The 24,366-nt window shown below is 40.3% G+C and overlaps 1 protein-coding gene across 2 annotated transcripts in view; it reads left to right on the top strand.

The window, feature by feature from the left end:
• adamts17 (ADAM metallopeptidase with thrombospondin type 1 motif, 17) overlaps positions 1–24,366 on the top strand; it is a 171,993-nt gene that overhangs the window by 84,686 nt on the left and 62,941 nt on the right. For both annotated transcript variants that reach the window (XM_040124678.1, XM_040124670.1), the window contains exon 8: positions 12,732–12,837. In XM_040124678.1, the coding sequence (XP_039980612.1) occupies positions 12,732–12,837 (106 nt within the window). The remainder of the gene's footprint in view (positions 1–12,731; positions 12,838–24,366) is intronic.

Below are 24,366 nucleotides of genomic sequence, written 5' to 3'. Positions count from 1 at the left end.
TCTGAAGGCTAATGGATCACAGTAGTGAACTGAAAATGTATAGATCTCAAGTTAATTTATATTAGAATGTGCTCCATAATATCAGTAAATATAAGTAAAAATAATTATACATTGCAGCCTAAGCCAAGATTAACTAGAAAAATGTCTGGAAGAGTGGTGGAGTTCTCCCTCCACCTGTCATGGCCTCTTTAATCAGCTGTGTTACTAAGTAGCACAAAAACAGTTCGGGTACCGGGTGCCTTTTTTCCTCACACGTCTTCATATATACACAACATGGTACCAGAACAATTCCAGCTACAGTTTAAAAGTATAAGAAAGTTTTCCCATAAACAGTACTATTTTATAACAAGCACTATTCCATAATGGTCAACCATGGACCATTAAATAACACTGCACAAATGTTGCAATCAAAACTGGCTTATATGTCTAGAAGACCATCAAACATATTTGGACTTTTGTTGCATGAACTTGTGTTTTTGAACTTATTGTCAACAATGCTTTCCTTAGCTGCAGTGATTCTGTGCAGGACACAGATTAATTGGGGGAAAAGGTTCCAGAGACTGAAAGAGATTGCTAATAAGCAAAAACACTTTTCTTGGACCTACCTGCCTATGCCATTTACACGTACACTCTCATAACTTCTCGCTGACTGTGGAAGAAAAGTAAATGCATTTTGAAAAACCACCAAATTCAACAGTTCATGATATGATTATGATTATGAAGATTCAAGCTTCAATTTGATTTATTGTACAACATAAGATTGTATAACAAAATTACAAATATAGTCCCTCTATGCTACTCTCAAAATATAACAAAAAATAATAACAAAAGAAAACAACTCATGTGACCACTGATGACCTCATACAGTTATTGTACTGCAATTTTTGAATTTGCACCTGGAGGAATGTAAACAGCAGTAAAAACACAGGTGAATTCTCTTGGGAGATAATGTGGTCAACATCTTAACATTCAACATCTCGTAAACACTGTCCACCCGCCTCGACTGCATTTTAAAGCCAAACATCATCCATGCAAATACAGAATTGGCTCGTCTCACTGGATTCCTGTGTTCTGTTAGCGCAGAACACAGTCTGCCCATCAAGTGTATTTAAATGATTGGCAGAACAACTCTGGAGGGATTTTTTAAAATAAAATATTTTATATATTATATTTATTGTGCTCTACAGAGATGTTCAAGATGATGGACGTGTTCATTAACAACTTGTTTAATAATGACTTTGACCATTCACTACCTTAATTGCCAGCATCAATTTAAGACACTGTCAGGTGGTGGTTCTCACGTTGTTGTGGACCTGTACCTAGCAAGGTTAAGGATGTTAGGAAGGAAGCATGTATAACATTCCCAGACCTGGTCTGCAAGTCCATGCCAACCAGAATCCTGGAGCATCCCTTGCGAGTGTCAGCGGCCTCAAAGGCTGACCCCTGTCTTTCCTGATGCTGCGGCAAAGCCCAAAGATAAGCCAACCACAGCTAGTGCGTACTGGGGGTATATGGTGGGGGACCCCCTCCGTTCAGTCAGCTCCTTGACTCTGAGGAGGAGTATGGTGGCAGAGAGAAAATGGAGGAGGATGTGAATTTGGATCTCTTCGGCAAAGAGAATGAGGACAATGACGAGGATGCTATTCTTCCCCATGTCCAGCCTCCAGGGAGGCTCAGCCCTCCACCACGACCTGCAAGGTTGATCAAACAAGATGTGCAAGCTGGGCAGCAGGCAGTATGGCTATTGATTGGCCCAGGATAGGAATATAAGGGAGAAGAGAGGGATTTATATGATGAAAAGATTCTGGCTTCTCACCAGGTCCCTGCTAGATAGCTTGTGCCTGCTGTCTTGTGTGAAGGAGATAAGCTTTTAGGTACAGTGTTATTGTCAAAGGCTACTGTGGCCTGGAGATTGCTAACATTCAGTACTGGGATTTCTGGGACTCACTGACCCCCCGATGGTAGAGTAGTCGTTGGCATACCATCTCCATCCCAACAACTGTTCCACCCTTGACTCAGCTGGATCCATCATCCCAGCTAAGATGGCGTGCTTACCTGCCTCCATGTAGTGGAGTCAGTGGCCCAGTTCATCAAAAACCTGAATGCGGTTTCCCTGGTGAAAGCTTATCGGACTGAACCTTTTCAGGAAATAGGCCACCTTTTGGATAAAGGTTCTCCAAGTCTGGCTATTTTGGAAAATATATGTTGTCACTGAGCTCATCCTCTATCTGTCTGTAGGCGCAGTTCAGGACTGTGGCTGCATCATCGACTTTGCCGTGGCAGGGCAGAGATCACTGTTGCTTAATCTCTCTAGCCTGTCGGACCAGGATAAGCAACTCATTATGGAGTCCCTGTTTGACCCATCATGGTCTAGGGCTTGTCTTGAGAGGCTGTTACTTCCATGTAGCATGGTAGTGAACTGAGAAATAAGCAGGGTGAGGCGTTTGACCTCTGCCTTCCCTGCAAGATGATACCTTGCAGCCACCACCATCTTGCCCAGGCTTTGCAAAAGTGGGTTTGAGAGGGAGCAGGGGGAGCTTTGACGGCCAGAGATTTCAGGTCCCAGAGCGGCTTCTCAGAGCCAAAAGCACTGGGGCAAAAAGTATTTCGCTGCTGCCATTCCCACTGCCGCATTGAACTGTTCCTCCCGCCCTTCCCACGTCCCAGATTGGAAGAAGACAGTCGACTTAGGAGCTGTGGTTAGTGGAAACAGTCAAGCTCAGCAGTCAGCACTCAGAGAGGTCCCTGCCCTGAGCCTCTCTTGGACAGATTGGTATCTACCTTTCCCTGCCAAGAGGAGAAGAGGAGAAACATTTCACTTTCTTCCCAGTCAATGCTTTGTAACAGCCCACGATTTTCAATCACTCACACAGTTGTGGAGAAGCAGATGTTCCCCCTGTGCCCCCCAGTTCATTTATATCTCAACAGCAACCTACAAGGTCAGTTCAGAGGGACGAGGGAATACGTCACTCAAAGCTTGCACCAAGCACTTTTCATAGTTTTATGATAACTGTCGGAGGCAGGCTTAATGCCCAGGGAACAGTGTGTGATTCAGAAACGTTAAAAATCAAAAGGTGCAAGACAGACTGTCAACAAAAGAAGGCACACCTGCTCTAGTTTTTAGCTTCAAGCCCCCAGGCCCCTTGGTTGCCAACCTCTGAGTGTTGACAACTTATGCCAAGGGTTAAAGACTTCAGTTTGCAATGAAACCACCAAGTTTCCACTGTGTGGTGTTTACAAAGGCCACTGGAGAAGCTACAAGGGCTTTGGAGAGTAAATTTTCTTTGCTGAATTTGAATTCTGATTGAGGCGGAAATTAATCTTGGCCTCTACTCTCTGTATTTGCTCATCCTGACAAAGGGTGGTTCATTATGTCTTATTCAGGATTTACATTTCCCCAATTCCCACACAAAATTACAAATTCAGAATGCTCACACACAACATTCTGTTCGGCTTGATTCGACCGGGCAACTGGTTCACATCAGTGGATCTGGAAGATGATTATTTCAAATGATCATATATCTGGCACACAAAATATTACTGAGAATTTCTATGAATGTAAGTCTCTGCCATTCGGGCTGTCACTTACCCCAAAGATATTCAGCAACCGTGTGTGAGCTACGGGTCTGAGGGCCTGCACATCTGTACAATATTTCCTGTGTGCTCTCGGCAATGAGAAAGCAGAGAGAAACTTGCATTATTGCATTGCCTAATAGGCTTAGATCAAGTTCTGCTGGTTTTCATTGGGGAAACTCAGTCTTGTTAAGAGCCTGTCTGCATCTGACAGGGCTGATGGCCTCAGTGATTTCTTTCTTCCATAGGGCTTGCTGAGGAAGCATGATTCTGAGAGATGGCTGTCTTTACGCCTGGATGTACAATGTCATCGCAATCGAATGGTTAGGGTTTCCCCAGAATGTCTGCGGGCTCTTCGTCGTTGGAGAGACGTGTTCATCACCAGCATCCACTTGGGAACAGTGGTAACAAGAAAAACTCACTGATTCGCTAACAGGGTGGGGGGCTGTGTTCAAGGGGAGGGTTGTGAATGGCATCTGGCCCCGGTGCTCATAGTTTTTGGCAGTTTTCTTGGCTCTCAGACATTTTTTGCCATTCCTGCCAATTCATGTTTTGGTCAGGACAGCCAATACCATACCGCCATACCACACAGCCATACCGTGTTAGCATATGCAAACCAACAGGGAGACACTTGATCTGTAACGTTACACTGACTGGTCCAGCATAAATGATCGTGTCGTGCAGTGGGGTTCTGCTGTCATTTCACACGATGCACGTTCAGCGTGTGTTGTAAGTGTGCCCCCAGCCTCATAGCTCCAATACTCATTTGAGTGAGGGAGCAGTGGCTATCTTTGATTCTGCCCCATATTGTCCCAGCACACCATGGATGGCATTGGGCCTGGCATGTGAGAGGTTAAACCTGAATGAGTGGGCCTGCCTCTGTGGGCATTGAGGCTATTCCGAGTGCAAGGACGCCATCCACATGCTCATTGTATGACAGCGTGTTTGTGTTTGATGGATGGTGTGAAGCTAGGGACATAATTTCTTTTCACTGCTCTGTTCTGGATGTGTTATACTTCCTGCAAGATTTACTGGGCAATGGTGAGGCTTTTTCCACTATTAAGTTTTATTTGGTTGTGATTTCAGTCTGCCATGTGGGTTTTGTTAAGATGCCAATTGGTCAGCATTCCTTGATAAGGAAGTTTATGAAGGGAGCCCGCCTGCTGCGGCCTGCCTGTAAACCTTTAGTTCATTCGTGGTATTTGCCCACTGTTTTAGAGGCACTTACTGGGTTGCCTTTTGAGCTATTGGTGTATGCTAACTTAAAGAGCTCACCAAAAACTATCCTGTTGCTGGCTCTGAAATACAAAAGGATAAGTGAATTACATGCTTTGTCTGTGTAGACATCCTGCTTGCAGTTTTCCCCTTGCTATGGGATAGTGATGTTGCGCCCAAACCCTGCTTTTGTGCCAAAGGTTAGGGAGTCCTTTTAATTCTGCCCCAAACTGGAGCTGCTTGCTTTTCAACCCCCCCGCCTTTTGTCATGGAGAGCAAGTGGTGGCTTAATGCACTCTGTACTGATCAGGGCTTATGCATCTATTTGGAAAGAACTAAGGGGCTTAGGAGGGTAACCAATGCTTTGTATCTTTATTTATTTGGTTTAACTGCCTGAACGTGATGCCGCCTTCATTAGCAACTGGGCCTTAGTGTTGGTTCATCTTAATTGTGTTGTAGCCCATGGGGAGGGCTTGTGGTGTCGATCCTCCTGGGTTAAGGTGTTACGAGCTTTGGAGTGCGCAATCCAGGAGTGATACCCATAGTGCGATACCAGGCAGGCTGTGAAAGAGTTGGTTGCTAGGGTAACCCCGATCATCTGAAAACTGAGTGAAGTATCTCACAGCCTTACCCTGCTCAAATACACTTGAGACTGCCATGTCGGGGGCCGCACATGGCAAGGGGGTGGTGGGCTGGCCCATGTAACTCAAGATGTTTGGTCTGTCCCATGACAGACGTGGTGGTTTTCAGAGAACCAGGGTTACCCTGGAAACTAATGTTTTCTGCCCGCAAATAAGTTCTGAGCTTGCTGGTTTTATTACTTTGACAATGACACGATTTTCATAATTTTGCCTCTGAACACCACCACAATGGATTTGAAACAAAGCCATCAAGATGTGATTGAAGTGTAGACTTTCTGCTTTATCAAGGACTTTAACAAAAATATAACATTAACCATTTAGGAAATAAAGCCATTTTTATACATAGTCCCCCATTTTCAGAGGCCCCCCCCCCCCGTCACAACATCTAGCCAGGTCAAGAACAGTCTTGAGGAGGTAGACATATAATTGTCAAAGTCTATAATCAAGAGACGCCTTCATGAATGTAAATACAGAGAGTTTACCAAAAGGTGCAAGCCACTGGTAACACTCAAGAACAGAAAGGCCAGATTAGACTTTTCCGGAAAACATCTAAAAAACCTGCCCAGTTCTGGAACAAGATTCTTTGGACAGATGAAACCAATATTAACTTTTACCAGAATGATGGGATGAGCTATTTTTAACAGGATTCATTTACTCCAAGGATTCACCTACCTTATGTTTTTGTGCGTGTGTACATGCAAAAACAAGCTCTTTGTTAGTTTATAACATGTTCTTCCCAAACTAAAGTCACTCCAAACTCTTTTTTTTTAATTTTGGTTTTGAGGTCATTCATGCATACACAACACAATCACATTAATATTACAGCTATAGAGATTGCAGATCTTCTCTTCTGCAGTCACTGTATGATGTCAAGGTGATGTGACACAACTTCTGGCGGCCATGCTGGATGTCCTCAACTTTGATTGGCTGTTATGAACAAAAAATATCCTCAGATAAGGGTTATGAGGGCTATGTTGGTGTAGGTGTGTTGCTTTTGATATCAAAGAAATGAAATATGATCCAGATAAAGGACTGAGGTTTATAATACTATAAGACAGAATTTTAAGACTCCTGAAAGTTACCACGGCCGTAATTGTTTTATCCTTTACAGTTGTTCTGAACACTACTTTTAGGCAACAGTGGCTATGAACAATGACCGCTTTTTCCACAGAACTCTGCATAATCAATTTCTGTGCTGTCTTTGATTGAGAACTGGAAATTGTCTTAATTTTTTGATGTTGCCAGCTTGGTAGTTGGATATGCATATCTGGTTAATTTTTGCACCTTTGCAAAATGTTGATTTGTAGACTAGCTCATGTAGCTAATACAGTCTAGCTTTTTGCAAACCTAACTACACATCACTATTGCAAAACTAATTATACTTATTTTGTTTGCTATTTAGCTAGCATAAAAGTAAAAATACTGTAACTTTGTTTAGATCATGGCGAAAAGTTAAGTTGAAAATATGAATATATGTCCTTAAAGGGGCAGTTCACCACCCCTGCATCATTAGTCCATCTGTCTTTTTGCTGTTTATCCGGGTGTGAGTCATGGTGGCAGCAGGCTAAGAAGGGTAGCCCTCTCCCCTAGCCAAGGGAAGTGTTTGTATGTTTGTTTAAACATGCAGAAACATAAAGAAAATCTCTGGCACTAGATCCAAAACATACCAGCTTCTTTCTCACAACATAATGCTGGTATATTGTTCTAAGATAGGGTTCTGTCTTTGCTCCAATCCATCAGATAGGGATGGGGCCTTTCTCTGAAATGCACGTGTTCTCTTTGTGTCTGTGAGGGTTTCTTCTGACTGTTCAAAGACATGCAGATTAGGTGAACTGGTGACACAAGATTGCCCAAAACTGAGCAGGGATGGGCCCTCCAGGACCCTGCACAGGGTAAATTTGTATAAATAATCAATTGATTGAAGATCTTCTTACAAAAGGTCTTTGTTTTTTACAAAGCTAATATTTTATATCACCAGTGTTAATTTCATCAATGAAAAGTATGACAAAAATGATAATTGACACCCTTTTCTTCCAAGAAAAAATCAAGACTAAAATTAAATAAAAGGCTGAAATTTTCATCAACGAATATAAACTAAACAACAATGTGAAAGATGGGCAATAGAATAATAAGTTACTGCTATTAAAAAATTTCATTAATTGACTTGCATGCATCCACAGATTAGTGAAACAATATCTTCTGTCACCCTAAAAATATCTTGTTTAGAAGATGATGAAGTCACTCGACCTGCTGTCTACTTTTTATAAGAAGCATCTTGAATTCAATAACCTTATTTCTCTGTCAGTAATGTTATCTCATGTTACCAGTTCTTGGAAGAAAGAGATTTTCTGGACTAAATTAATCTACAATCTACAGAGGATAAGAGAAGAAGCAGCAATATAACAGCTGGACCAAAACACAATGACATGCAGCCAGCACGCCAACATTTATCAAAAGAAAGCTAAGCTTATGTGATCAGGTGACGTACAGTGTGTTCAGAAAGTTATCAGACCCCTTCACTTTTTTTCACATTTTGTTATGTTGCAGTCTTATGCTAAAATCATTTAAATTCATTTTTTCACTCATCTATCTATACTCAATACCCCACAATGACAAAACAAAAACTGAATTTTATAGATTTTTGAAAATTTGTAAAGGATAAACTGAAAAATATCACACTGGCATAACTATTTAGACCCTTTGCTATGACACTTGAAATTTAGCTCAGATACCTCCCATTTCTCTTGAACATATTTGAGATGTTTTTGCACCTTGATTTGAGTCCACTTGTAAATTCAACTTATTGGAAATGATTTCGAAAGGCACACACCTGTCTAAATAAGATCATATTGACATAAGTATTACATTCACATTGACAAAAGTATTCATACCCTTTATTCAGTACTTAGTTGAAGCACCTTTGGTAGCGATTGTAGCCTCAATTCTTCTTGCGTAAGATGCGACAAGCTTTGCACACCTGGATTTGGGGATTTTTTGCCATTCTTCTCTGCAGTTCCCATCAAGCTCAGTCAGGTTGGATTGGGGCTGTTAGTGGAGAGCCATTTTCATCACTCTCCAGAAATGTTGCTTCGGTTCAACTCAGGGCTCTGGCTAAGCAACTCTATGACATTCACAGAGTTGTCTCTAAGTCACTCCTGCGTTGTCTTGGATGTGTGCTTAGGTTTTTTTCCTGTTTAAAGGTGAACGTTTGGCCCAGTCTGAGGTCAAGAGCACTCTGGACCAGGTTTTCATTTAGGATATCTCTGTACTGTGCTCCTTTCAGGCCTTCCTGTCCCTGCATGATGCTGCCACCACCATGCTTCACCATTTGGATGGTATGGGGTTGGTGATAGAAGTGCCTTTTAACTCTACGACGCTTAGATTTTAGGCCAAACAGTTCAATCTTGGTTTCATCACACCAGAAAATCTCGTTTCTCATAGTTTGAGTGTCCTTTCGGTGCTTTTTTGCATCATCTAAAAAGGCTTTCCTGTGTTTTTCATTGAGCAGAGTCTACCATCTTGCCACTCAGCCGTAAAGTCCAAATCAGTGTGCTGCAGTGATGGTTGTCCTTCTGGAAGTTTCTCCCATACCCACACAGAATCTCTGGAACTCCATTGAGTGACCATTGAGTTCTTAGGTACCTCTCTTACAGAGGCCCTTTCCCCCAATGGCTCAGTTTGGCCATGCGGCCAGCTCTAGGAAGAGTCCAAGTTGTTTCAATATTCTTCCATTGAAAAATTATGGAGGCCAGTGTGCTCTTGGGGAACCTTCAATACAACAGAAATTTTTTGTATCCTTCCCCAGATCTGTGACTTGATACAATCCTGTCTGTGCTCTGCAGGCAGCTCCTTAGACTTTAAGGTTTGATTTAGCTCTGCAAAAATTTCTAAAATTATGTTTTTGCTTTGTCATTATCGGGTATTAAGTGCAGATTGATTAGGGAAAAAAATAATTTAAACGATTTTTGCATAAGACTGCAACATATCCACGTAAAAAAGTGATTGGTTCTGAATACTTTCTGAATGCACTGTAGATGTAGCATTAATATTACTTTCAGTCAGGTATTTTTCATGTTGTATTGGAAGGAATGAGCCATTCCAGGATTAATGTCAGCATTGAACTATCTAAATCTTTAAGTCGAGTCAATTTTATTTATATAGTGCCAAATCATATAGAGCAGGTCTAGACCATACTCTTTATAATATTATTTACAGCAATCCAACATTCTCCCATGAGCAAGCACGTGGCGACATCAGCAAAGAAAAACTCCCTTTTAAGAGGTAGAAACCTTGAGAAGAACCAGGCTCATGGTGGGTGGCCGTCTGCCTCGACCTGTTTTGTGGCATTAGGAAAGAGAACATAGCACAATGCAGCTTCCACATAAAGATGTATAATAATAATAATAATAATAATAATAATAATAAAAACTATTTATAATAATAAAACTATTTATAATAATAAAACTATCTATAATAATAATGATAATTGTAGCAGTGGGGGTTGAGAAGGATCCTGGGGGCAATAGATGGTTTGCATTTACAGATCCAGACTCTGCAGCACCAGGGGCAGAAATACCTGCAGAAAGCAACAGGAGGAGAGAGGAGAGAGACAAGAAAGCACAAAACTACGGGAGAGAGAAGAAGTCAAGTTACTAACGAGCATTGATTGGATATGAATGCGTATGGATAGAGAGGGAGAGGAGGAGAGAGGAGCTTGATGCATCATGGGAAGTCACCCAGCAGTGTAGCCCTATAACACCATAACTAGGGGGATGGTTAAGGCCAAGTCTGAGCCAGTCCTAACTATAAGCTTTATCAAAAAGGAAAGTTTAAAGCCAACTCTTAAATGTGGAGAGGGTGTCTGCCACCCGGACCCAAACCAGAATATGGTTCCACAGTAAAGGAGCCTGACAGCTGTGGCAGATTTGCTACACAACAGGAAAGCTCCCATTAAACCTCAATTTTATATCATCTTAACTTTGCAAATTTATTGCTTCATTTTCTCTAATGGGCTAACAGCCACTTGAACTTATCCAGCTGTTCCTCTGTGTTTCTTCTGAACAGCTCTGTCTTATCACACACACCTAAGCCCTGAGAACTCATTCACTTCATGTACCGTTGAAGTAATGTGTGTGTTTGCCATGTTGGCTGATACGGCCAAAACTTGATCTCCCTGTCTCTCTGGTTTTCTGTTCTTCTTTCTCTCTATAAGGGTTTTTTTTGTTCAGAAATCTCATCTTGCTTCGATTGTCATATTATCGTCACTGATTTAATTTATGCTTGTCTGGATTCAAATGAGGCCCCTTGGCCTGGCTCCAGAGGAAAAAGAAAGCCAGGTGTGTGTGTGTGTGTGTGTGTGTGTGTGTGTGTGTGTGTGTGTGTGTGTGTGTGTGTGTGTGTGTGTGTGTGTGTGTGCGTGCGTGCGTGTGTGCGTGTGTGTATGTGTTTGTGTGTGTGTGTGTGTGTGCGTGTGTGCGTGTGTATACTGACATATCAAGATGTGTAACTTTCGCCTGATAGTTTTCAAAACATTTTTCAATACTTATGGATACCCAAGCAGTCAACCTGCTTTCAATCATGTCTGTTTAAGAGTAGTACTTGACTCCAGTGATTAGTGTACAGTAAACATTTCATATCAGCCACTGTTGTTTAGAACCTCTGGTTTTGAAGATCAGACCCATTAGTCTAGTTATCTGATAAGAAACTTGTTCTGTTTATCCTGCTTATCGTTCCACCTAGTAATAGAGACAAATTGAGCTTTATTAACAATCGGACATGTCCTGTCCAAGTCCTGCACCACACATGCCTCTGGGTTGATGCAGTGTGGTTGAAACCATTTTTATTTGGAATTGGTCAAAATGAGGAATCCTTAAGATGAACCAAATCTAAAGTGATACTGATGATATTATACAAATATAAATAATATATGATATCGAAAGAAATATACTTTATGGCATGAATTTGGTAAAATTTAAAAAATTTGTAACAATATTCAGAAATCATAAATGCTACAAATCCCGGGACATGTCATTGGTCCCTTTTAGTTAAAATCTTTGCACTTTTGTTTATTTATTTGAGGAAGGGGCTTGCTAAGCCCAGTTTACAGTTGTGCATAAAGTGGAAACGTCATAGCTACTGTGAAATCATGTTTAGAATCCAAAGTTATGCTGTACACTGCACTGATGTGAGCCTCATTAAAGATGTAACAACATATTGGGGCTACAGATCCACCATGTGGGGACTGCAACTGTACTGTATTTCTGTACCTCATATGGACAGAAACACAGAAAATGATGCATGAATTCTCTTTGGGTTCTCGGAGACCCAAGCTGTAAAATATGGTTAAATAGTGGATGGATTTTCATATTCTCGGCATCCGTGTTGAAAGTACCTTTTACAGAGCATTACACCTCCCAAATCTCAAATAAGTCTATTTGAATATCTGCTCTTGGGAGTTTTAGTTGAATTGCACCTCTCTGGTGTCTAACCACAATTAACATCACCATGTAGGATTTCATTTATCTGTAGTGAAAAAGGTGAATGTATATTGGTTCATGCATAGCCCATAACAACATATTAAACATAAAATATTTCCTTATTTGGTGTAATAACACTGCCTTACAGTCATTTCTGTATTTTATCACCTTGATGCAGCCTATTTTTTCACAAAGGGAAGAGTTTCTATTTCAGCATAGTTTTCTACGTATTGGATTTTAATTATAATAGACTGTGGCACCGCAAACAATGAGAAAGTAATGGCTATCGCAACAAAGCACGACAGTTAAGGAAATTGAAGAAAGACACAGTAGTCTTGTCATTTTCAGTAACACACATCTAGCAAAGCCATGTCCACTGCAAACCCCTCTGCTGATCACAGGTTTTGCTCTCTATCACATTGAATGAACAAGGAACAGAAATGCAGTGATTGCACAACACTATTCTGTATATCATAAAGTGACTCAATATCTACTATGACTATTATAATTTTTGCCATGCTGTGATACACTGATATATAGGAGTATTAATAAGACCTGCTTATTTACAATCATATCAAAGACAAGCCTTGGATCGCCACTTTTATCCATCTTATAATATGGCTCTCTTTGCAATGGACATTACAGACTAACAGAACCACAGTAGCCTCTTAACACTTCTCATTATTTAATTTGTTTGACAGCTGAAGTGTAATGAATCAAATCAACCAAATGTGGCACGTGCAGCCTAGAAATTGAAGTGAGAGCAGGTATGACATTAATTGTAACTGTTATTTATGAAACTCATTGTCATGTCACTGTGTTACAGGTATTGCTTATCTGGGAGGTGTCTGCAGTGCCAAGAGGAAGTGTGTGCTAGCAGAGGACAATGGACTCAATTTGGCCTTCACCATTGCTCACGAGCTGGGACACAAGTAGGTTTCACTATGCTCAAGTTTTAAAAAGGTGTATTTCGACAGTTTCTCATGTCATTGTACTGCTGCTTTATTGTTCATATCTACTGCTGTTAGAATGGTGTGAAAGAATGTGGTTTGCAGGTCAAGAAAAGTGAGTGCAGGAAGTACAGGGTACTAGATTTCATCTTCCTCCCATCTTGATAAGGCAAACAAATTTTTTAAATAAGTTAAGTTAAACACCAGTTAATTAATCATTAAGTATTTAATTTGTCAACAATAATACTAATGGGATTTGAAGTCGGGTCTCTGCATTAGCTTTACGGTTACGTGTTAAAAAAAGGATAACCATTTAACAGTTGAAGTTCCTATTCAAAATCAACAGCAAACTTAAATTATTTTTTTCCTTGGCTCACACTTTATCTATCTACCAAATGGAAATCTGTTCCTATGTTGAGATATCAGACACATATCAGACACTATATTATGACTGGGGTCATAATATAGACTACACAGTTCAGGCAAACCAAGCTCTCTGAAAAATGTATGGCTATGTGATTAGTGTGGAGTAAAGGTGGAACCTTGAAGGTGGACACGGAAGTTGCTTTATTCAAAGTTGGAGAGTCTCACTCAAGGAAAACAAGCAAGCTGTATTTACACTCTGACTGCTGTAGATATTTTCTTTGTCTTTTGTCTACAAACAGTCAGTGGACGAGTTCCCTGACTGATGTTTGCTGTGACAACAATCACTGATTCCCTGCGTGACACTTAAGATTGACTGACTTCTTACCAGGAATACAAGTTTCTCTTCTTTTCATCCTGACCGTCTTCTTTTGCCTCTTTTTCTGTGTACATTCATGGAGACATAAATCTTGGAATGATCTCAAATGAAATGTTATCCATTCAAGCTTCCCTCATGGTGCCCTAGAGTAAATTTACCTCTGGTAATCTCCATTTACACCATTTTTTTTGGATTTATGTTGCCACTGTCTACTTTTGCTGAGTGCGCATTGGGCACCTGTAGGAAATATAGAGTATACACTGTGTGAAAAAATAATCTCAACTAATGGTCCACTCACTAGCTTTTTGAAAAGAGATGAATTGTCCAACCCATATACAATCATCTGTTATCATGTGAGAAATGAGTTGATTTTACTTGATTGTAATTACAACAACAGTTATTAGGAACTTACCTTGGTGACCTCATTTTGCACAATGAACAGGACAACATTCAACAAACCATACTAATAAAACCATCTTAGAAATAAATAGTTAAATATGCAAAATATCATAAATATTACAAAGAAGATAATGAACTATGTGTCAAAGGTTTACCATTCAAGAGTCAAATAAAAATGTATTTCTTTTGAACTCCCCATATTTAAAATAGAGTAGTAGATCCTATTCCCAAAGGACATTTCCTTAAAGAGAGAAGTTTGTGGTTGAGAATAATCTCCCACCATATTCAGAGAATTTTGGTGAAGCTGAACTTTTTTTTAATTAAAAGAGATGGGAAGTAGGGGCCATTTTATATGCATTCTGAGCACAATCCTTTTCTAAATATTGGGTTTTTATAATGGCATACTGTGGGACTGCAGACAATGAGGAAGTAAAGCCAATCTCAATGAAACACAACAGTTAAAGAAACTCAGTATTAAGACCAGGAGAAACAGGAGTTACCTGAAGGAAACTCAATTTTATGTCCATTACCCACTGTGACTCTATATTATAAAGTGACTCAGAATTTACTATATCATATATAGAATTAGGGGCCATTTTATATGCAATATGAGCTATTTTCTCGAATGCATTCTTTTTAGCAGTAGTCAGATTACCAAACAAAACTGTGTAAGAGAAAGTCAGCACTCTTATCCAACACTGCTTTCCCATCTAAATTTTGACAGATTATAGGAATTTAAAATTTTTCCCCTTTTATTATTTTATTCATTGATAAATATGAGTTCTAGACTTGGTAGATGCATGTACTGTACTTAATATTAAAGGACTCACAGTGAAGGCAAAAAAAAAAAAGACAGACTCACAACCATGTGAGCCAAGGTCAGCTGATCCTGTCTGTTACAGCTGGAATCTGATTCACCTGGAAAATCACCTGGAAAGCATCCCAAAGTGTATGAACCTATGTAAAAGTTTGTGGTTGTGCTCAGCCCCTCAAGATTTTAGTTTTCATTGAAATGCTCTTCTTCAGCTTCCGGAGCCCAGAAAGGTAACAAGCTGGCACAAACTGTGTCTGACTGCTGCCCATGTACATTCACATTATGGAGTAGTGTTACATAGGCAAACACACTGGCTCATCCACACACACACACACACACACACACACACACACACACACACACACACACACACACACACACACACACACACACACACACATACACACACACTACAAGGAATATTTGTAGCTGTTAAAGCATGAAAGAACTCAAATAAACTCTGATCTTAGGCCTGCATTGTATAAAAGTTTTGATGTATGGCACAGCATATTAGATTATACGGGATGAAAATGACAATGTAAACGCCTATATGTATTGAATGTATACATATACATGTTTAGCAGGCACCGTTTACCATGATCTTGGTTCACTGTGTTATGATAATGCTAACATTGGCTAATTAGCAGTAAAGACAAAGTAAAGCGAGGATTTTTATTTTCACGTCACTTTAATGGCCAAATGACCGGAGTTGGTGAAATCTGTTTTCCGTACAGAAATATTACACAATATTAATACTCTCAGTATTCCCTATACATTTAAAACGTAGCATGTAATAGAATGCATGATTGCAGAAATGAGAGACTAAGAGGCAGAGTTTTTATTGCATCACGAAAATGAAACTGTTTGGCTTGGGCTTTTTTAATGATCTGGTCTGAGTTGATATTCCATTTCAGTGTATTGCTTATGTGTGTACCAAGAAATTTAAATGAGTTTGTGATGGTTATGAGTTCAAAAGAGATGTATATGGGAGATTTGGGGGTGGCATTGTGCTTGAAATCAATGATCAATTCCTGGGTTTTGTATGTGTCGCGCACAAGATTGTTGTTATAGCGCCAAGGGACTGCTTGGGCCACCTGCTTCCTACAACTCAGCTCGCTATTTTTGGATACGGAGCCTATTATGGTTGTGTCATCAGCGTACTTAAGGATGGTTACTGAACTGAGCTTGGATATGAAACTTTGTATAAGGAAAAGAGCCAGGGTGATAAGACATAGTCCTGAGGGATATCAGTTCTGGGAGTTAAAGGGCTAGATGTGGTTGTTCACTTTCCTTACCGACCAGATTTGTACAAATAGAAGGGCTGATGTTCTAGTCCAACAGCACATTGAAAAGCATTACAGGATTTATGGTGTTGAAGGTGGGGCTGAAATCGGTGAAGAGGATATGGCCATGGATGTCAGCATAGGCGCCAATTTTACTTTTTCCTGGTTTATGCCTAACAAATAACACTATAAACAAATGCTTTAAACTCCACAAAGAAGGACATATCACCATATATTATCGATTAAATGTCACTCTAACCAACAACCACCTCACTACAAATAAAAAAATGATTATCAAACAATTTCATCTGCAAGCAAGTGAGGGAATGAATATAAAATTAGGTAATAGGCAAAACAAAGTAACAAATACCTACAACATACACACTCCAGTGTGTGTGAATCCAGAGATGATGTTAAGCCCATTACCTCGTAATATCGTTGTCTGTGCAGTATTGCAGGTGACGGAAAGGCATAAGATGCTGCTCCATCATCTAGCCAATGTGATATTTTTTCGGGCAGGGGCCTGTTGGGCCTTCCAGGTTAGGTTATATGCAGCATCATGGTCATCCAAAAATCTTCAAAACGTTCCTCATAAAGATGTTTTATTTCCTCTCTGAGTGTTTCATTTATTCTTGTGGCCTTTTGTCGATGAAGTAATCTGTGCTGTAGTGTCACATTTACAGTTTCAGTGCAAGAGAAAGTCTTCAGCATCACTTTCAGTGTGAAAAAGGTTTCAAATCTCTGCACGAGGCAAAAGCAACCCATCTGCTTTCCCTCATGCATCACCTCTGTTATTTAGTGACAGAGATCCACAAGAACCGCTATTAGTGAGCTGTATTTTGATGAAATGGACACTAGGAATGCAGTTTTCACAGTCCAGCTCGTTGGGCACAGAGGTCTCAATTACTGTTCTCCTTCAGTGCTGATATTTCTTAAATCAAGTCACTTTGGGGAATATCTGATTAGTGTTGTCAGGTCACTAATGAGCACCAGGAAGTTGCGACATGCTGGGTTATTTTGGGCCTTGTACCACTAAATTAACAACATGTGCCAAACAGTGGACATACAGGGCTTGCGGTTCCTCTTCTCGAATGAGCCTGTAGTCCCCATTGTAACTCAGACACATTCGCTACCCTGTCGCAGCATTTCCCCCTGCATTTTTTGAGTGGTAAGGTGAATCTCAGTATCTGTAGTCATGATAGATGTCTTAAAAAATCCAACAAACAGTTCCTCAGGTTCCAAGTTTTCTGTCCCAAAACGGAAACATACAGACACCTGCTCCTTGACTGTAACATCAGCATTTTCATCCATAATTACAGTGAAGACATCAGCACCTGTGATTAAGGTTCACAGTACATGATGGGACCGAATGTCAGTCATCTCATTGGTAATGTCATAAGAAAGCCACTTGGTCTCCTTGCGAGCTAGCCATGACTTGAACTCTGTGATATCTTGACCATGTAACTTCAGTAACTAAATAATATTACACTACTCATCTGTGTGCCTGTGAACATCTAATCCCTGGCAGGTAAGGTACTGGGTGGAGGAAGTACAGCTAACAAAGCACTTCTTAGTTTGTTCATTTGTTTATGCTTACCGACAGAAAAAGCTGTTACAATATTTATACCACATTTATTCAGAATGTTTAAAATGAACTGCAATGGCATGTTACTAACATTAGATCATACTTTATAACAGCCTTGGATTCAAACTAAACAAAAAGCTGCAGCGTTTTTGATTGGCCTAGAGTCTATAAAGTCAAATGACCTCATGAGGCAATGCACCATGACAATTTTATCCAAAAAGCTAAGTGGCGGGAACCAAGCGGGGTAGCTGTTGGACTACAATAAAGTTTAATAGGCCAGAGTGGACAGTTAAGTTAAAACCCACTGCTTTGACACCACATCCATTTACTTTTATGGTCACAACATAGCATAATTTCAAGTATTTCTCATCTCATCTTCCGGGATGTGGAATGGAAAGGGAGGGGGGAGGTCAGGGGTCAGATAGGTGGAGTAAAGCATTGTTCAAATCTCCTGCAGAATGTATTTAGTCTGTGTGGGAGGTCAGGATTAGTGTCACATATGGTAGGTGGGGGTTTCCTATAATTTTTTTCATTATTTTGAGTTCATTCCAAATGGATCATTACATGCAATTTGTTGTTCCAGTTTGGTAGTGTAATAGGATCTTGCTTTCCTTATTGCATACCTCAATACATATTTTGTCCTTCTGAATTGTTCATGATTTATGGTAATGAGAGCAGAATTCCTTGTCTTGCATATGAGTTGTATGTTAATTAAGTTAATGTATAACATCACAGTGTCCACAAGTTCATCAAAGCTGTTCGTATCTTCACTTAATATATCTCAATCAGTGCATAGGAAGCAGCCCTTCAGGGTTTCAGTAGCATTGCTTGGCAGTGATTGAATGTGTTGCAGCCTGAGCTGGGACATGATACCTGTTATCTGTAGTTGGGTAGTTGTGGACAGTTTGGTGTTGTTAAAGTTGCCCAGCATAATGACTGTGGCATTGTGATGGGAGTTTTTATTAGAGGAGATGTAGCTAGCCAGGTCATAGATTGGTACTGTATATTAGCTTTAGCCATAGGAGAAACACATACCATAACAATTGAAGTGATCTTTGGGGGAAGGCAGAACAGTCAACATTTGACAATCATGATGGGAATATCCGTAGATTTGCAGGTGTTTAGTCATAAACCAAAGATGATTACAATCCATCCTGTGCAGAACATGAATGTCTGTATTACATTCCATGGCAGCCCAATCAAAATTTGTTGCAATACTTGACTCTGAAGCAAAGTGGTTGGCCAACTGTCTAGATAACATCTCTAGAGCCAACCGGAACAAATGCCACTTGATGCGCTTCAAGTGCATGTGCAGTAAGCGCAGCAGCCTGCATGTTTGGCTAAAGTCCTGTGCTAACTATCCATCCCTCCCTACCATCCTGCTTTTAAATATATGCTTACTTCTGAACAAAATGGATGACCTGAGGGCCAGAATTACATCACAAGATCAGAGACTGCTGTGCCCTTATGTTAATGGAAACCTCAGATAATACACCAGACTCCACCATTCAACTGGAGATGCTTTCAGTTCACTGAGGTGACTGCATTGCTAACTCAGGTAAGACGAAAGGAGGTGTGCATATGTGTGAACAACGTGAGGTGCACAGATGTAAAAACTGTCTACAGTCAGTGTTTGCCTGATATGGAATTCCTGTTGATCAAATATCCAACCCTTTTATCTACCTTAAGAATTCAGCACTAGCTTAAGAATTCAGCACTTTACATTCTTACAGCTTTCATTATTACAGGGGATTTTAATTGGATTTTAATACATCCGGCATATCAGTGTCCCCACCAGAGAGAACAATACACTGTTTCATGTTTACATAAACATCCATAAAGAGCTGCCCTGCACCCCAACTTCAGATGCTCTGACCACATCACTCTCGTTCTCTACCCAGCATATACAGCGCCTAAAATAAGAGGCTCTGGTGAGTAAAACCTCTGCTTATACAGTTCGTGTCCTGTGTTGAAACCATTGTGCAGATACGCACCTACCCCCCCCAAAAAAACCTGGATAAATTGTGAGATACAGCATTTTTTCCATGCCTAGTCTGTTGCATTTGTATCAGTCAAGGCAGAGGCCGATAAGGCAGCTTAAAACAACCTCAAGCCAAGAGACAATGCAGACACAAGATAGAACTACAATTCATCACTGATTGCAAATGCAGTAATAGAATAGCATAGATTAAACTACCACACCTCCCAACAAGATGAGCTCAGTAGCTTCTGGACTTGTTTTGAGGCTCTGAACAGAGAGCCCCTAAGGAGGCTCACAGCTGCCTCTGACACACAGGAACTACCATTGTCTGCAGAGCCCTACAAATGATCAAGGGCACCGCTCCGGACAACATCCCTGGTTGTGTCCTCAAAGAATGCAACACTGCAGTTTCAGATGTCTTCAATGACATCTTTAACTTGTCCCTAACCCTGGCCACTGTTCCCACCTGTTTCAAGTCAACTACAAGCTCCATTTGGGGATTGGAATGACATGTGACCTGTCTGAGTTACTTTAGACCAGTCGCACTCACTCCCATCATCACAAAGTGCTTTGAGAGAGTTATGTCCCACATCCACCATTGTATCCCAGATACACTACACCCCCTGCAATTTCCCTACCCTTTTCTGTGGACATCCACATAGCCCATTCCCATCTTGAAAACAAGGACGCTTATGTTAGTCGGTTAACATCATCCATTGACTAAAGTTCGGCATTTATCACAAGAATTCCCTCAAAACTCACAGATAAGCCACCCACAATTGGTCTGACCCCATCTCTTTGCAGCTCTCTCAATGACAGACCAACTTCCGTCAGCATTGGGCCTCTCTCCTCAAAGCCACTCATCCTGAACACTGGTTGTGCTGAGCCACTTGCTCTACACACTATTCACCCAAGACTGTGTTGCCTCCTGTGAACGTAGCACCAACATTAAGTTTGCTGATGACACTTCTGTCTTTGCCCTGACCACTGGTGGCAATTAGACAGTGTATAGGAACAAGATGGTATGGCTGGTGACATGGTGCCAGGACAACAATCTATCTCTGAACGTCAGCAAAACCAAAGAGAAGGTTGTTGATCTGAAGAGAAAGAGCAAAGGACACCAGGGACTGCACAAGCCACTGTAGCTGTATCTGAATTGGAGAAATAAATTCCTGGGAGCTCACATCAGTGATAAACTGTCATAAATAATTAAAATAACCAAATATATTCATGGAGGCAAAAAAAATGTAATCCGTCAGGGAACTAAGGAAATTCATCTGGCGGGGGTATTGCAGTGTGGTGACAAAGACCTCAGGACTATGGGACAGTTTATTCCACCAGACTGTAAGACTACTTAACAGGCTCACTGTAATACATTGCCCTTACTCCAATTCAACCCCTCCACATCATGACCCACCAACCATCACTCACACATAACACCCTCACTAACTGATCGCATACAGTGCTGGTTGAAATTATTGGCACTCCTGAACTGAAGTACAGAATTTATAATATCCCCAGAAATAAATGCAAATTAACCAATTTTGTATTATCAGAATATGTCCATAGTTACTGAGCAAAAAGCAAAAAAAAAAATCTTTCATATAGTGCAATAAAAAATACAGACATAAAATGTACACTTGGCACAATTATTGGAACCATTTTGATTAATTTAAATTAGTTCCTCAAACAAAATAGAAAACAAACAAGACTCACCTTTGCTTAATTTTCAGTTTTCACATGACCCGCATTAACCAATGAATGATGGTTGTACTGCTGTATAGAAGTGCCTGGTTGTTTCCAGTTGCTTTTTCACAGTGGCTAAGACAAGAGAGCTGTCAGAGAGCATCTGAAATGCTATTATCAGAAAACATAATAATTCCAAAGGCTACATGGCAATCACCAAGGATCCTGCTTCAACACTTCATAATGTTATCAAGAGGTTTCACACTCATAAAACTGTTGAGATGGACATGGTGCTAAGAAGAAACCTGATGACAGAAGTCTGCGAAGGTTGATGCAAATTGTGAATAAATCACCACACAAGCGCTTAAGGCTGAACTGGAGCAATCTAGAGTGGTGTTTTCAGCCCGTACCATACTCCGCACACTAAACCAAGTAGGATTCCATGGGCGAATGCGAAGGAGGACACCACTATTTAAAGACAGGCACAAAAAAGCAAGACTAATGTTTGCAAAAACTCTCATAGATAAGCCACAGTCTTTCTGGGATCATGTTCTGTTGACAGATGAAACCAAAGTAGAGCTGTTTTGGAATACAGTGCATCAGTTTGTTTATAGGCAATGAAATGAAGCCCATAGGGAAAAGTAAATGCATTTAATGTATCAAAGGTTGATGAAAGCAGATTATCAAGGCATTTTAGAGTGAAATGTGTTATCCAGTGTCAGACAACTTGGTTTGAGGCAAAAGTCTTGGGTCTTTCAGCAGGATAATGACCCAAAGCACACATCCAGTGACACAAAATAATTTTTGAAAAGGAAAAGATAGACTGTTTTAAACTGGCCAGCAATGAGTTGTGACTTAACTCCAATTGAAAACCTTTGGAGAGAGCTGAAACCTGCCATTGCAAAAAGGACTCCTGCAAACTTAGAAGAGCATGAACCCATAGTGGAAAAGAGGCAGAAACTACCAGCAGACAGGTGCAAGAAGAACATTTAGAGGCTTTCATTGTTGCCAAAGGTTCTGCAACCAAACATTAGCTAATAATTGTGTCTGGGGTACATTTTGTGTTTGTATTATTTCACTATTATCCAAGTTTTTTTTTTTTGTTTTTCTTTTGTTCAGTAATCTTGGACATTTATTAAAATATTTTGATTATACAAAATTGGTTAATTTGCATTTATTTCTGAAGATATTCTAAATTAAAATTCAGGGGTGCCAATAATTTCAACCAGGACTGTACTGTCACACACACACACACACTTCCTTGTGAAACATATGCATTTAGTTGCCTTCTCTGGTGTCACAAAGAGCTCACCAAGAAATAATTGCTCATGACCATTAGTTGTCCGAACTGCACCTAGAACCTGCATGAATGGTGGACAGGTAGAAACAGGATGGAAAAAGAGGCTTCTTGTATTGTTAAATCACACATTTACTATTACATCACTCTGCGGTTGGTCTGCTTTTCACAAAAAACTGCAGCAGAATTCGATTGATAGCTATCAAAGCAGCTTAAACGACAACAGACGAATGCACCACAGTTCACTTGATCCAAAACAAACAGGTAAGGTGTGAAAGCACCATAAAGTCATTTTCAAAAATGTTCATTTGGTCCGGACCAGAGAAGAAGAAAGAAAGAAAAGAAGAAAAAAATTAAGGATTGCCTTTTGCATTCACAGACTTACTACGAACAAAACAAGAGTTTACATGAAGTCATACAGTATGGACTGACAAGTAGTTCAGTCACTGTACAGTGTTGGGGATGTTATCCTGCCATCCTGTCATGCTTTTATGGTTTTATGCTCTCTTTTGTCACAAATAGTTCATGTAAGAAAGCGAAATAACAGATTATGGACATTGTCTGTAGTCTATTATTAGTCTGCAAATCAACCATGTTATGAGTAATGAAAAAACAGGTAGAACAGGACAAAAAAAAGAGGCATTTTGTGAAGCAATATTATGGGTATTGCAGGGCAGTTGCTGTGGGAAGTCACTCGCTTTTTAATAAAGGAAACACCAAAGTACACAGAATACACATCTTTTTACTTTCTGATGTGAAAATCCCTGCACTCATGTGCTGATGCACATTTGTGTTACCATGGTTACCAATTGATCATGCAGAAAAATATGCACAGCTTATGCAAATCACTTATTGGAAGACCGCTTGCCGAACAGTTTGCAATTAGTGGATGGATCCTGAATTAAAGATGACTGAAACAAATGCATATAATATAATGAACAGCGAATGCCACAGACTTTGAATCTCTCGCTGGTTCCATCTCTAGCTACTTGAGTTGTCTTGATGATTATTTTTATCTTCATACAGACATGATGTTCTTTAGCAGATGTGTTATGCTTTATGTAGAATTTTGATGACATACAGCCATTAATGTAACCAGTGAGGATATACAATATACATTTAATGTTAATGGAATTTTTGAAATAATGTGAACTGTCTGGTTTTCCGGAATGGGCCTGGCCCAGTAGGACAGTTCTTAGAAACTGATTATTTCATCTGCTTTGAAGGCACTGCACTGTCTTCTGCTGTTGATGAGGACAAGTATGAGTCTTTAAATATAATTCTGTATTGCTTTCATTTCAACCAGGGGAAAAGAGTCTGCACTTGTAATTTGTTAGTTTCTGAGTCTGTGCCTAGAGTTCAGACTAGGTTGTTGTTTTTAATTTGCAAATGTAGGTCATGGCTTTGGGTGGACACTCACGCACATGCACGTGTGCTCACGCACGCAGACACACACACACACACACAGACACACTCCCTCTCTCACACCCACACACGCAAACACACACAGACGCACACACACACACACACACACACACACACACACACATACACACACAGAGTAACTGTGCCAAAGTGAAATCCTCCCTGTTTCAATACACACTCATTCGTCTCTGTTTGTGTTTCTCACACAGACGTGCAGTGTGTGTGCACTGCAAGTAAGAGATCCTTCCTGTCAGAGCTTCCCTCAGGCTCTGACTCTGCTCCATCAATATGTTGCAGGT

This window comes from Xiphias gladius, chromosome 1 (assembly GCF_016859285.1).
Source record: "Xiphias gladius isolate SHS-SW01 ecotype Sanya breed wild chromosome 1, ASM1685928v1, whole genome shotgun sequence".
NCBI classification, from domain to species: Eukaryota; Metazoa; Chordata; class Actinopteri; order Istiophoriformes; family Xiphiidae; genus Xiphias; species Xiphias gladius.
The sequence above is the reverse complement of the archived record's forward strand: the minus strand, read 5'-3'. Positions and strand labels throughout refer to the sequence as shown.